Genomic DNA, 15,978 nt, shown 5'->3' on the forward strand with positions numbered 1-15,978 from the left:
ACTATTTTCCGTACTCTCCACCTAGATCCGATCCCACCTAAATCGTTTCAGTGTTAGCTAGGCCTACGTACGTAGTGCTATAATTTGGGGTTGTCATTACTTAACCTAGGCACATTAAATATCTCGGCACAGAATCTAAATGATAGGCCCATCAATTATTAAATCTTCTCCAGTATAGGCGTACCGTTCAAGCTTTATCACAACGACATGATATTTTATTGGGCGTTTAAACTATGTCTAGTACGAACAGTTCATATATAAGCAGGAATTATAATGAGCCACACGTCTGGCATCAGTAAGATGTCAGTTACCGTAATTACTATAAGATCTTGTTTACGCCCTCTTGGGTAATTACTAAATGAGGCTGGGATATGCCATAAAGTGGGAATGACTTTATAAGTCAAGATCCCTGTCTTTATGCAATTGCAAGATAAGAAGATGACATAATTCCCTGCAAAACTTTCTATTTAGGCCTGTACGTATTGTTTTTTTCCTTGTTTATTTAAATATGTATTTTTAAAAAAGTATACATTATTTTACCCATGGTTCTTGTCTAGATCAAGGTATACAATGCTCATTTTTCTCTCATTTAATTGAACTTGCACCTTATAATCTTCTGGGGCTCTCTTGGTTTAGAGGTTACTGTGTTTGCCTCTCGTTCAATAGGTCCCGGGTTCGAACCCCGACAACGACTTAAAATTTAATTCTCTAAAATTTTCGCTTTTCACCTCCTTTCCTGCTTCTAACCATGTTATGCCGTCAGTCAGCTGCGTTCGTCTCCACTTTCTGCCCCCTCCACCTCCTCAGTTTGCTCCTCCTCGAATCTGGGCTCCTGACTCTTTCTGAGGCAAGCTTTACTGCCACTGGCCCCTTCAATTCCTGCTGTCTTTCGGCCTCACACCAGATTTCAGGGTAGGTATATAAGATCTAACACATAGCTTTCTCGGATAAAGGCGAAAAATCTCGGAGGCCTCCGTGTGCATGTTGTGCACGTTAAAGATCCCTTAATTAATGGTGGTCCAAAATCGATAAGAGCGTATATTATTATATTATAGGCTCCGGCGGCCACCATGGCAAAATTCAAAATTAATTCCTACCAAACAGAAAATGTTCACTTTGTCCCGCACCCTCATATATGACTTTATGCAGTTGCGAGCTCCGTAAAATACTTATAAAAAAAGTATCCCCCCCCCCCCCAACCTTTCCAACATTTTGTGACTGCGTGGTTTATGAGGGCTCATTATAATAATACATTATGTATTAGCAAGTGTGTGTCGGTGACACTCGTTTAGTTGGATGATCACTGGGTTGTGTCTCTGAGTAAGACTTGATAACATTTGCTTGAAAAAAAAATGAAATAGAACAAAATGCCATTGTAAAACAATAATCAAATTTCTGGAGAGGATCAATAAAACGACGGTCGAAAGTTATAAAACATGGCATCAAAATTAATGCCCTACGCTCTGGGTTGTTGCAGAGATGATTTACAGTATTACTGTAAACTCTCTTGGTTCATGTTTTGCTAAAGGCAATGTTTAGCGAGCATGCAGGCGAGGCATTAAAAAAACAACAACATATTATAATAAACCATAGCCCCCAATATACATTATAATGTACATGATGTGTACATGTACATTTTCAAATATTGCGACTGGTCATTAGGATATTAATACGGATTGATAGTTGTTAGAATTGCTGTCATAAATGCGAATATACATCGCTATTTGTAAACAAAAAAGTCACATGACTTCAAATATGGCAGTGTTGATGTTTGTGTTAGGTCGCTGTGTGGAAAAGCAAACGTAGAGTAGGAAAACTCTGTTCTTTACAGTTAACTCGTCGGAATAAATCATATTTTTTTAAAAAGCAGACCTAGATGCAGACACCTGGATGTATTTTTGGGAACATGAATCAACTGTTTCTTAGATCAGTTGCCTTGACATGCACCATCCTTTTGTTTTACAAAGTTGATGAATGTAAAAGTAAAAGTAGCGAAAGTAGCGATAGTTTTAGTCTTAGAGGTAATTTAATTAATAGGAGGTCTACAACAAGTTCAAAAAATTTTAATACTCCTTTTGTTTTTCTGTGCTCGATTATCAATTACGACTATTACAACTTAACATCCACGTATGTACTTTTTAATTTGATCTTTATTTTGGGCTTCTTGTGTTGTGAACCTTGTATGTAGAGTGTAAGATCTAGATCTAGATCTAGTGAATGTTGAGTTGACAGTTTAGAAAGGAAGTGGCTATATCCTCTCCTGGGGCGAGAATAAAAAATACGATCAACCTCTCACCGCGGGTGAGAATAAAAAATATGATCAACCTCTCACCCTGGGTGAGACTTGCCAGCGTTGGCTATTCTCACCCGGTGTGAAACAAGACCTGTTTTTGGCCTAATTTCGGAATACTTTTATGTCTATCGGTGTGGATGATCAAATTGACAAAAATGCAAAATTTAAAAAAGTTATAGCACAAAAGTAAGCTAATTTGATCGTCTACAAAGATCATGCTCTATGGTTATCGAGCCGAACTACGCGGGTCGCCGTTTTGTTTTGCCCGAAAGCTCTCGCTAGATCTACTCCTCCCCCCTCTGTCTCGCTCCTCTCTGTCTCTTTCTGAATACTGTCTGTCGGTGTGGACGATCAAATTTACCAAAATAAAGTTAAAAAATGATGTTAAAACACAAAAGTAAATGATTAATTTGTCCGTTTACAAAGATGCTACGGCTATTTAACTTTTCGAATCAAGCCGAATTACGCGGGTCGCCATTTTCATTTTGTTTAGCCCGGAAGTTCTCGGGCTACTCCTCTCTCTCTCTTTCTCTCTCTCTCTCTCTCTCTCTCTCTCTCTCTCTCTCTCTCTCTCTCTCTCCACTGCCCACAGACAAAATTGCACGCTTTCAGGCTAACAGTAGTAACACAAGAGCACTGGAAATTTAGTTCACGGCACAGAATTCTACAATTCTGTTATCACAGTGCAGAATTCTATGGTTCAGGATGAACGCTTTGCTGGTTGGCCTAGGCTATAACGGTAAACGCACACTGGGTGAGAATAGCCAAAAGGCTCGCCTGCGCTATATTCTCACCCCGGTGGCCTTTTAGAAATTGAGCTTTTTTACTACTTCTAACTTAAGTTGTTTAATTTAAATTGTTCTCCCCGGCCGATTCCACGTCGCTGACTCCAAGCTCCTATTTCCAGTCTAATGTGCCCAGTATGTCCAGTCCAATGTTGGCATGTTGGTTTGGAGAAGGAGTAGGATCAATCCGTTGTGAGAATAGCGCAGTTGAACCTTTTGGCTATTTTCACCCGGTGTGCGTTCACCGTGATACCAGTGTAAACAAATGTTGCAGCGCTCTTGTGTTGAAAGCGCGCAATTTTGTCTGCTGGCAGTGAGAGAAAGACAGAGAGAGAGAGAGAGAGAGAGAGAGAGAGAGAGAGAGAGAAGGAGTAGCAAGAACTTCCAGCAAAACAAAATGGCGACCGGCGTAGTTCGGCTCGATTCGAAAAGTGAAATGTGAAGCGTGCTGACAAAAAGAGTTACTTCTCGGATTCAGGCCTTAAGGAAATAGATACATCACACTTATAGGTGAAGTTTTTACAATTTATAGATATGAAATATAAGGAGTGTTATACTTAAAGAATATGGCATCTATAGAAAATTTACAATTTTGACCCTATAATGTCAATTTTTGGTCAATATCTCCATTTGTGGACTGCGAGAAGTAACTCATTTTGTCAGCACGCCTCACAAATAGCCGTAGCATCTTTGTAGACGACCAGATTAGTTTACTTTTGTGCTATAACATCTTTTTTTTCTTGGTTTTAGTCAATTTGATCATCCACACCGATAGACAGTATTCAGAAATTAGGAAAAACAGATCTTCCTGTTTCACAACTGGTGAGAATAGCCAACGCTGGCAATATTTTTATTCTCACCCGCGGCGAGAATAGCCACTTCCTTGCCATTCAATAGAAGGCTAACATTAGATTCATTACTGATGATACTGCTGTTTGAGTGTGAGAGGAGAAGAAATTTGTGGAGGATTTACAGAGTTTTATATGGGCCTCGTGAAAAGGCATTTTTTGGACAGTTTTAGAAGGTAATATAATAACTGTGTAGATTGGGATGTTTGCAATTAAATTATGATCTCATGGGACCAGTGAGCAACCAGGATATATATATGGAAGGACATAATTTGTTTGTTTGAATGTTAGTCAATTAAGTGATTGAATATCGTGGTGTTGTTTGTGTGTTCCTGTTGTTTTAATTAGTGATTTATAATGCACATAAATTAAAAGAATGCTGTTCACTGAATGTCTTGCAGAGAATTGGAAAGAAATTTGAAAGGTTTAATTATGGAAGCTCAAAAAAAAAAAAAAAATCAATATATGTTAATTTTTCTTTGTAGAATATGGTCAGTTACTCTTCAAAAGGAGCACTGCCTGCCTTTGAATGCCACAGCTGGCTCCCCGGATTCTTGCACCGTGCACATGGCCTTTTGCCATAAACTGGGCATTGACCTTCCTTGTGCCAATGACTCTGTTTGCCACTCCTCTACGCAGGGAAACCTCAGCGTAGGTGGATTCTCTGAAAACCCTTTCAATGCTACAAGTAAGATTTCAATGTTCTTGATTAAGTAATATTAAAAGGTGCACAGGTGACAGGTGCGTAGGTGACAGCAGGTGTAAGATGAAAAAAAGGAGTCAGTGAATGAAATACAATGATGGGTATCTATTGCAAATTTTAAGTGATTTTAACTGTTTTCTCCTTTTGATACAGAAATATTGCTTTAAAAAAAAACTCAACCAATTTTATCACAATTTTTTTTTCATTGGCATATTTAATACATGATATGTTTTGGGGCGTGTTGTGCTTTGAGATTGTTTAACTTTCAATGTGTGGTAGGCTGTTCCATGATTGTTCGGAGCAAATTTTATGACTCAGTTTGCAGCAGATATATCCATTATGAATTTCCCTTTAACTCTGCTCCTATGTAAACTGTTTGCATGAAATAAATACCAAAATGAGCAGAAATGATTTCTCCTTGCAATACTCATTATAACTGTGTAATATAATTTAAGCTGAACTGGAATTTAAAAAACCTGAAACAAACATTATATGCAACAAAACAAACAAAAGACAATACAAATCTGTCCACATGTCAATACAATGAGTAACTTAGCTTTCAGCCTAAATATTTTTTCTGTAATATACATCCAATTATGAATGTACACATGCATGTTCATAAATTTGTCATGATATGATTCTCAAATAACAAGATTGCAGCTCTTAATTTCACTGAGATGACAGTGGCAGCCTGTCAAGAGAAATATTTGGTCGTCCAGTTTTTGCAGAATATGCAATTTATGTATAAGTTTGCCTCTTATTTTACCAATCAGCAAAAATAACGCTACTACTTAAACTAATCGTTTTGCAATTATGATAAATTTTTATGTAAGTAAGTGTAAAGCAATGCTCGTTCCCATCCATAATTCAGAAATTCTGATCTTTCCCTAGAACCTCCTCAAGCTTCTGATGGCTTCCAAGCCAATTTTCCAAATGGTGGACCCTACCAGACTTTTGCTGGAGGAGCTTGTAACCTAGCAACTACTGTTGCCTTCCAGTGCAATCATTCAGCACACTGGCTTGTCTCCAGTTCTGCTACTAAGGCGGTTAGGATAGCCCCAGATCCCAAGAAAGTTCATTTTGATCAAAATAATTGCCTTGTAGGTCACATTTAGCTCTTTATATATTACTATTACAGTAGTCTCTGCCTAAGATCCTGGTGCTTTGGAGCTAGGAATATTGGGGATCTCAGGTGAATGGTATCATAGCTAATTCATATTGGTGGAGAATTCAGGGGGAATCATGGTCAGGCCCACAGTCAGTGAAATGATCTTTCTTTATTTTGAAATGAACTGACATGACCCCTGTGTGGGTTTATGACTTATGGTGAACAAGGATTTGTTAACTTTGATGACCAATCACAATGGCAGGAGGTGTGCCATTTTCACATATCCAATCGTCAGCCTCAATAAAGATTAATGTTGATCCGTTTGCTCCACCCCTGTCCAACAGTTATAGTTTTCCATCTCTGATTGAGTCCCCCTCTCATGTCGTTGCTTACCATTGTATTGTAACTGCACCAATTAAAATCCAGACTATCTAGCAAATTTGGGCGCAGAGAATGGTCATGAAAATGAAGCACAGAGTTTGCTTTTCAATGTGGTCTCATCCGATTCAGCCTTGTAGACCCTACCCACCAAACATGATAAGTAAATTCAAGCAATAGGCCCAAATGCAAGGGCCCTGTTTGGGAAAAACAAATGCATTGACGAGTTCACATCTCAGCTTCATCCCAACTGGGGCAAACTCTGTACCCACTCATCAAGGTTTACAAGGGAGATGTGATCACATTCACGAGAGTGAATGATCTGTGACGCAATTGGCAGTAAAATGACCCAAATTATCGCTGCTTGGTTGATCAGCTGTGCTCCCTGGGGGTTTTGTTCCGAATATTATGATCTGAAATGCGGGATGTTTATCGAATGTGGTCACTCAGGGCAGGATCTTAGGGGTGACTTTCGTGTAATAAAATTCTGTTTTCTTAAAACAGCAGGATCATTTTTATCATGTTTGGTCAATTTCACTTTTTATATGTGATCTTTAATTTTAGCAGAATGTTCAAATGCAACCACTTATTTGATCATTGAGTTCAAAGAATGGATGTAAAGATAAAAGTGCCCAGATATGTTATCTTTTTGCATCAATACTGGAAACAATGTATGTAGTATGTTTTTAAAAAAAAGTGTCCACACTCTACAGGCAAGCCTTACTATTATTTGTGAAGAATATTAAAAATATTTTGTTCCATATACTGACCATAAATCAATATTTAGAGCCAGGAAATAGCTTCAATTGTCTCCTTTTTTGTCTAGAGTGACTCTTTTTGTTTTGACTCAAAATTGCTTTTAGTTTTTCCGATGTCAGTTTAAATTAGATTATCATGAAGTGAATCCTATAAAACCTATTCTTACTTGAGGTCTGTTTTCAAAATGAAATTTTTCTTTTCTCAGATGACCTTGACCTTTGATTTTGCTGGGGCTTGTAGACGGAGCTCTAATTCCCCAAAGAGTTTAAGTGCAGGCACAGTTTTGATAGTGATGTAAGTTTCAGATAAGTTTTTACTGCCTGAGACTGTGCGTAGGTGTTGCTTTCTTTTAACGGCTAATGTGTTTAGACAATTTTGTCCCTAGGCTTGATGGCTAGACGAGTTATAGATTCTCTGTGAGTTTTACTCTGTTTTAGTGTTTTAAAAGTCAGTACATTATAGCCCACTCCTGTCACATTCGCAAGATGTTCATGAAATCAGATCATCTGTTTTGTTTTGCAAATAGGAAATGTTTTGACATCTAGGTTAGCATTATATTTAGAATGTTCTGTATCTAAGTGTCATAAGCAGATAAGTAATGTCTTTTCTGTTTGGTTTTAAAGAGAGGAAGAGGCTGTTTCGAATTGTAATCTACGTTGACTGTACGTCTAATTTGAGTTTTCTTTTTGCAGCTTTCTGGTCTCCTCCATACTGTATTTTGTGTTTGGTTCAATGGTCAACATCTCCAGAAGGCGCTCAGGTTCACAAATTGTTCCGCATTCAAAATTCTGGACGATGCTTCCAGTATATGTTATGGTAAATTTTTTAATTTTTAAAAAATGTTACTTTTACTCTCAGGGCTCATCTGCTTTTGTCATTGATGCGGTTATGATTGCTGCTTTTAAAATAGGTTCTTGGTCCAATCTGTGCATCTTAAGAAGGTGAATGATTTACTCAGTGGTGAATAAGTTTCACAGAATGAATTAAATGAATGATAAATTTTCTAGAGCAGCAACAGTTGTTAAAGATAGAGTTAGATTTTGTCTTAAAAGACTGCAAAGGGATGGGAATCACAGTTAAAATTATGTACATTTCAGATTGTCTCTATCTTGATAGGTGGCTATATTATGGGACATTTTCTAAATCTTTGTGTCTGAACTGTTTTGCTTAGTTATAAAGAAGAGTCATACTAAGTGACGAAAAAAAATAAACAATGAAAAAGTTTTATAAGGTGATCAAATTGTGCTGTTACCTTGTATGAAACAACAAAAAATGCAATCAGATATATACGCCCTTGACATTTTGAAAAACTCAATGGTGTGTTCTTGGGTTGTTTCTGTGCGCTCTTTGCTCAACATTAAGTTTCAGCTGTTTGATTGCTTGATACCCCCCGGGGCGGTGCTACTGACTGAAGTGTCTCTAGGCCTTTCCCAAAGGGGGGAATTGTAAATGGGCTGATTCATCAATGTCATGCTCATAACTGTGCCTGAACTGCAATGGGGAACTGCTGCTTTTTATTTCCTGATCCTTATTGTTGTCATTTTTCCTCTTCTTCTTTTGTATGTTTGTCACACTCTTGTGACCCACAATTTGCGGGGTACCTTGATAGTGATAGTCGAAGCAGACTTTGTGCTGTTGAAGCTAGAGAGGTGAGCAGAGAAAGCCTGATTCTCTGTATGGACTTGTCTGTTGACATCCGCCCCTTGGCGCTCTTATGACTTTATGCAGTTGTGAGCGCCATAAACACTCTACTAAAACAAACAACTGATTGTTTGAGGGAAGTTTCTGTGGATGTTGTCTAATAAACAACTCTGAATGGGTCCTCTTTTTAGACACCCTGTCTATTGCAATGTCTGTTTTAAATAAATTTAGTTTAATCTTTAATGAAAATAATATTATGAGGGTTGATTTATAAAATGTTGTATATTTTATTGTTTTAGTTGAAATTTTAAAGAATTAATTATTTGTGAACACCATTGTGGATTTTTTTCACAATGATTAACATCCAGGCCCTTGGTTAAATTTTATATGCGTGAAGATTAGTTGAAATTGATGCAAAGATGGACTGAGCTATTGTCCTTTCAATGGGACCTCTTTTTTTTAGTCACCCTGTATGAGGATGAGTAATTAAGGCTTGTGTAAGCCATCGAGATCTGCCTTCCGCACAGGTTTTCGTTTTATACTCTTGTTTGGGATTTTTGTGTCATACTATACTGTCTTCTATAATCTCTAACAACTTTAAAAAAACACCCTTTCTGACTCTCATAGATCTCAAAGAGCCATTGTCAGAAAACTTGTAAAAATAGAAAATGTGTCTCTTAACTTCTTTTTTTTTCTTCATCATTTGCGCTGCCCATATTTTCATCCAGTTTTCAAATGACTTATGTATCATAAATCTCCCTACAACTCCACCAAAAGCCAATGTTAAACCTATTTGCATAAGATAAACACCAAACTTGGTAGGAAATAATACTCACTGCAATAAATACAGTTACACATTTGCAATGTGCTATTTGTGAAAGGGTACATACTTGTAATGTGCAATATGTGAATTTTGTGTTGGTACGAAACACAAAATAAAATAAAATAATGACTGACAATACAAATGTGTTCACTTAAATTATGTAATTGAAGTTTCAACTTAAAATTGATAAATTATTTCTCAGCAATGTAATCCGATTATGGATATATCTAGCAAATTTAAATTGATTTGATGTTGAAATTTAAAAAATTACTGTACTTTTTACGCTTGTGACAATGGTAGACTGGCAAGAGTAAAATGCTGACGGTCTAATTTTGAGCTGACTGTCCACCACAAATGTCCCAATAACTCTGCCCCTATATAAATATAACCTTCAGTTCGTGTCAAACTGAGTTTAAACGAATGCTCAAAACACTGAACATAACTATTTGTTTGTAATTGGCAACGTATGTGAGTTTTGTATGAATGAAAATGCAAATATAAATATATGGATACAAACAGCTGAGGAGCAAAGTAGTGATGAATTTTATGACAACTCTATGAAAGGTGATTTAAACAACATTATTAGTGGCATTATTCTTGCAAATTGATCTCAAGCTACTGAATTATTCTTGTTCAACTATCCCAAGTTTAATTACAGATAGTGGGTGGTTGGTGGGTGCTCTGGTATGGTTTGCTCCTTCTTTCCTATCAAACATCTATCGTCGTGTTCTCTCCTTCTTCATTTTTATGTTTGTTACTCTCTTGTAACACCTCTAATCTTCGGCACTCATATGACCTTATTGTGTTGCAAGTGCCGTAAAACTCTTATTAAAACAAATTACAGATAACAAGGATTATTTGGGGTTTCAAAGATTTTTGTTATGGAGGTAAACAAGTGAGCCATGCTGTGCATCAGCTCAGCTGACACACTGAGCAAATGGTTCTGATAATGCAGCATCTGAACTGGTGTGCGGTAACTAAGAATTAAGCATTTGTCTCAAATGATGCTGGTAAATGGTATTCGAAATGCTCTTGGTTGTTACAGTTTTACAGTCTTGGACAGTTTTACTAGGCATTTTTATTCTTATTGTGTGCATGGTGTGTTTTAGGTGTGAATGAGTTCTTGTTCAGTGGTAATGATTTATAAACTCTCATAATGTGAATGTCTGAGTCAAATCATTCTTTAAGCCTTCAAAATTTTTTCATACGATGCACACCGGATATAAATCACAACAGAGAAAATAGGACTTGTATTTTGATTAATAAGGAGGAGAATGAACAAGAAGACTTTCATTTGGCTGTTTTTCCTAGTACAGAACTTGGGGATGATTTTAGTTGCTTTCTCTTTATTGTTATTGAAAACGTTTTATCCTTTTAATTCCACCATGAGCCAATAGACATTTTAAAAAATATTCATTCTTTGCTCTTTTTGTTCTCTACAGGATGGCTGTCAGTTCTTTTTCTGTTGTGGAAGGACACCTGTCACAAACACATATGACCAAATATAGCACTGAGGCCTTCTACTTACACGTTAGCACAATCCTTGTTGATGATGAGTTTGTTATTTTTTATATGCATATCATTTGAGGTGTTCATACATTTTAATGCATTAATTACACTTTGTGTGAAAAAACAACGATTTTCCCTCGAGCTTTGTGCTTTTTCTACACATATGTGAAGTGTCCATATCATTTTAATGCCTTAATAATACATTGTATCTTAAGAAACAAATTTTATCCGAGCATGCAAGGAACTCACTCTAGAGTTGCAGTGTGAAAGTTACTGTTTTTAATGTTAGAATGAAAACCTCACAGGTGTATGCCTGGGGAAAGTAATGTTCAATGAAAGATTTTGTGTCCGTTCATTTAGTTCCAGTTCGGAAGTGGGACTTTTCAGGAGTTTGATTTCAGGTAGATCTAGATGAAATTTCTGAATTTGCTATGTGCTTTGAAAACCAAGCCCTGACTTTTAAACAGACTCTTTTAAGACTGCTTTCAATTGGGTTTCATAGACTGTCATTTTGACTATGTTGTATCAATTTTGTTGTGGTCACTTGAAACACAGTATTAGGATAGATCTTCTCTGGATGTGGGTTCGTTTTAGAAGTATGAAGGAACTTTTTCAACAAAAAACATGCATGCTGTTGTTGATGTTGATGAAACATTTCATATTATATAACTAAGAATGGACCAACTTTATGATTTTCCCCAACAGGAAATTTTCATCTGTTATGTAGTTTTCAAAGCATAAAATAAGAATTATTGAATGATATGTTGTCAGTTAGTTTGGTTCTGTTTTGTCAGTAAGCCACCTGAGCTTTGTTTAACATCTTTAGTGTGAGCAGACTTAACAGCTGTTCAAGATTTTGCTAGTCCTGTTTTCTATCTGACCATTCTTTTCTTGTGACGGGCCAAGTTTTTGGCTTGAAAACATTACAACAGGTTTTCCATTGCATTCTGGTTATACCAGTGTACAAACTGCATCAGGCCCCCATTGCTTTTTCTCCTACTTATTGGAATCTTCTGCCTGCAGCTTCAACAAAACTGTCTGATTAACCCTCTGCTGTCAACCATCCCTTGCTTCCTAGGATTGTTTGGCCCAAGCAAGCTGTCAGAGATTCGATTCTTTCGTTATCACAACTCAGTAGAGAGTAGAGATCATCACAAGACAGTGTCAGTGTAGACAGTTTTGTATGGGAAGAACTGTGCATTTGTTCCTAGCTACCCAATGCTAACGCTCAATAGATGCCGTATTTACATTAGTTTCTAAAAACACCCAAGCAAACTAAAAAATTAGCTGTGTAGTCAACCAATCACAATGTTTGGGAGAAAGGTGTACTCAAAGCACAGGCTGCCACCTGTAATTGTTTGATTTTTTTTGAATGATCTTATGTGTTGAGTATTTAGTTCTAAAAAATGATTCCCTCCCTTTGTTCCTAAGTGAAATATTATACATATGTGTCTTTGTTGTTTGTTTGAGACCAACTTTATATTTGTACTTCAATTTAGTTGCTTTTACTTTTACATGATGCAACACAGGTGGTAGTGGCAGAGCTATTACATACTATTTGAAACCCGGTGAGACATTGAAGATCATGCCACACTTCATTGATTGTCCAGTCTTCTCCTGTTTTGTTCATTCTTGTTTTTTGGGGGGGGGTATTAAATATTTTTTGTCAGTTACATTTAAAGGTTTGCAGATGTGGTTCTAAGGACGCTTGAAAAAACAGATTTTTTAAAAATTATCTGTGGTCAACAGGTATTCTAGAGGGTTGGAATTATACTGTCAAAATGTCATTTCACATTAGGAGCGAGGACCAAAGACTTTGCTAAGAAAAAAGTCTCTCTTTTGAATTCATTTTTCAGCATCTTCCTATTCATGGTAACATTAGCCTGTTTTATTTTTTAAGGTAAAACTGGTGTAGAAACTTTTTCCTATTATATGAACTGTTATGTTGTACCTCACTGTTTGGGTTAGGGTATTCTGTATTTTTGCGATGACATTTATATTTTTCACTATACTCACTTGGGCGTTTTTCTTGGTATTCATAATATCAGAATTACCAGACCATCTTAATACTCTTGTTGTCTAAGATTTAGTGACGTAATACTCACTATATTTATGGGGTGATGTTTGGGATGAAAGGAATGAGAATTGACAAATACATGTATGCATTGTATAGTTAGTTGTAATATTATATTGGACACTTGATCTGAAGAAAATGTGATATTCTGAGGAAAGAGATTGCTGAAGCTTTTTCCTTTTATCTTTTTGGATATGATACTGGGAATCCTATAGTTTTTCAATTGGTACTAATCATTCTCACATCATTGTGCCTAGGAAAAATTGTGCCTTGTCTATCTTTTGCCATACAATTGAATGAGTATGCGTTTCAGCATTTACAAATACGACAGTTATTTATACCTCTGATTCTTTATTTTTATTCTAAAAATTATTATTACATTGGTGCACTTAAAGTACTGTTAATGAATTTTTAGGGGTACTTTTCAGTTGAGGGGGATTTCCCTTGAATAAAAAATTGGTCATAATTGGTAGCTTTTCAGGACAAGCAGGCTTACCCATATTTCGGGGATTTCCAGAAATCTTGACCTGCACCAAAAGTGGACATTGTCCTACCTACAGGAGAAATTTGGTTTCATTGGTGTGTATATTTGTTTAGTTGTAGAGAAAACACTCCTTGTCTTTTAAAGAAACTGAACAAGGGGCAAAAACTTTACCTTCGATTTTCTCAAAACAGCATTTTTCGGGATAGCCCCCTTGTGCTTAAAAGCGACTAATTGATAATTATAGGTTACATGTTGTAATACAAACCAAATTAACAATCTCAGGTATGATTATAAAAATTTCAGTTTGATTTACTTTTGCAGTGGATGTAATGTGTAAGCAGATTTTAACGGATATCATACTCGTACATGTACTTTATTATGGTGGGGTAACATTTGGATGGTGATTTATTGTTTGCGATGGGGACCTGATGATGTATTTTATGTCAGTGACGGTGAGTATTTTCAACAGAAAATTCTATCACAGGGTTATTGATATCATGTTTATCTATTGATGATGATTCATTAAATTATACCTGAAACAACAATGATAACATTCTTATCTTTTCTTTAACTTAACCACGAGTTCTGTAGTCTCATTTTGATTGCATTTCTCAGCATCTTCATATTCATAGTAACTTAACATAACCCTGTTTTTGAAAGGTACAAATAATGTTGACACTGAATGAGATATTTTTATCTTTTGTCAGTAGTGCAGCCTGATCGGTGCTTTCTTTTATAAACTGAGTCAATTCTCTTTGAACGTGACCACAATGGCATTCGTTCCCATCCAACTCGGAGCCCATCTTCTTTTGTTTATGAAATCACAGACTTTGCAAAGGAAATGTAAGTCATTAAATTTTTTTCACTAGAAAAAGTAAAATGATTTTGAATTTTTTGAAACAGTGCCTTCTACCAAGTGTAGTTTTTTTTGTGTCATTAACTTTAAGTTGAAATGTACATATCTCTGTATTGTCGTTGTCTTTCAAAATTGGTACTTACAAAACTGTTGAGCAACGCCATCCCTAAAAGGTCCCTATGTAGGTCAAACTGAATTTAAAAGATACATGTCTTGTGGTGGGCTACTCGAGATCTTGAAAATATATAGTATTTTCCAGTTTGCATTTGGCCGACATGAGACTGTTCACTATCAACTTACTCAATGCTTGGAAGTTTGTGATTCATGTCTGGGGTCTGGGTGTGTTGGATATTTGTCCTCTTTTTTTTTTTCTCTCGGCTTGAGGTTTTATAGGGGAAGTTAATGTTAAGCCTTTGTCAGGACCTTCTTTCTCTTGGCTTGATGTACCCATGTCTGGTGTGGTAATTAGGTGCTCCGCCGTAGCAATATATATGTAGTAGCATGCAGAGGGCCTGGGTTTGATTCCCGCATGGGGAGAATTTCTATTGAGTATCATGGTCTTTTTGCTGGCACATAGTAAATGTATCTCCCCAAGCGCGGGTTGGCCCACTCAGGCAGAATCAAAGCCCAACTCCTAAATTATCTAAATTGTGTAAATTGGAGTGTAAAAACACCTGCGTTTATAAAAGTGATTATTTTCAGCTTCTTGTTTTAAAGGGAAACTTAATGTTCAGTCTTTGTAAAGGCTTTTTTTTCTTGGTTTCCACTTGTGTGATGAGTGGTCTCATGGTGCCAATGGCAGGTCCTACTTCTTTACTTTCCGTCTTTTGTTTCTGTCTGTTTTGCTTTATCCCAGTACTATATGACCACTATTGTGTCCTTGTGCTTCTCACTACACAAACATCAACAGGATGTTTTTTGGGTGAAATTAATACATGTATTCAGTCTTTTATTTTAAAAAAACCTTCTTTGTGTCTAATAGGCCTACTAACGATACAATGTTTCACTTCAACTTCAACAAAATCTGGAGCAAAGTTGGTATGGTCTCTTTCTTTGTGTCTCTTCCCCTTTTTTTCGGTCTGACCATCACAGGGGTTCTCGTGGTCTAGGGGTATACAGTTAGCCTCGTATTCAATATGTCACGGGTTCGAAACCTGACAGCAATGGACAATTTTCCTCTCTAAAATGTTCGTCTTTCACCTCCTTTCCCGCTCTCTAACCATATTCTGGGCTCTGCTTTCGTCTCCACTTTCTGCTCCCTCTCCCTTCCCCCTTTTCCTCCTTCTCTGGACTCCTGACTCTTTTTGCAGCCTTTCTTCGGCTACTCATTTGCTCCTTTTCATTGCTGTCTTTCAGCTACACCCCTGATCGTTGGGTAGGTAAGATACCTAGCCTTCTCGGATTAGGGCGAAAAATCTCGGAGGTCCCATGTGCAAGTTGCGCACGTTCAAGATCCCTTGGTGGTCCTAAAATCGATAGAGTAGGCTTTGGTCGCCAGCCGGGCAAAATTCAAAATTTTAGTTGCAACCAAACTGAACATGTTTATATAGATCTATGTGTCCCGCGCGCTCATGTGACCTTACGAAGTTGCAAGCGCCGTAAAACACTTTAATTTTTTAATTTTTTTTACAAAATTAAAATGGCCACCAGCAGAGTCTGTTGGTCTGTTTCCTGTCTCCTCTTTCTGCAATAATAATGATAATAATAATAATAATAA

The 15,978-nt window shown here is 36.8% G+C and overlaps 1 protein-coding gene across 2 annotated transcripts in view; it reads left to right on the top strand.

The window, feature by feature from the left end:
• Positions 1-11,248, top strand: part of LOC101860291 — an 11,727-nt gene extending 479 nt beyond the window's left edge. Inside the window, exons 1-6 of one of the 2 annotated variants that reach the window (XM_035968442.1) lie at positions 1,730-2,127; positions 4,412-4,614; positions 5,521-5,729; positions 7,080-7,168; positions 7,567-7,690; positions 10,781-11,248. In XM_035968442.1, coding sequence (XP_035824335.1) covers positions 1,877-2,127; positions 4,412-4,614; positions 5,521-5,729; positions 7,080-7,168; positions 7,567-7,690; positions 10,781-10,846 — 942 coding nt within the window. In that variant the 5' untranslated portion in view covers positions 1,730-1,876 and the 3' untranslated portion in view covers positions 10,847-11,248. Of the gene's footprint in view, positions 1-1,729; positions 2,128-4,411; positions 4,615-5,520; positions 5,730-7,079; positions 7,169-7,566; positions 7,691-10,780 lie in introns of those variants that run through there. The other variant, XM_035968446.1, reaches the window with a different exon arrangement.
• The last annotated feature ends 4,730 nt before the right edge of the window (positions 11,249-15,978 follow it).

The sequence above is a fragment of the Aplysia californica genome, unplaced genomic scaffold (assembly GCF_000002075.1).
Source record: "Aplysia californica isolate F4 #8 unplaced genomic scaffold, AplCal3.0 scaffold00004, whole genome shotgun sequence".
Lineage (NCBI taxonomy): Eukaryota > Metazoa > Mollusca > Gastropoda > Aplysiida > Aplysiidae > Aplysia > Aplysia californica.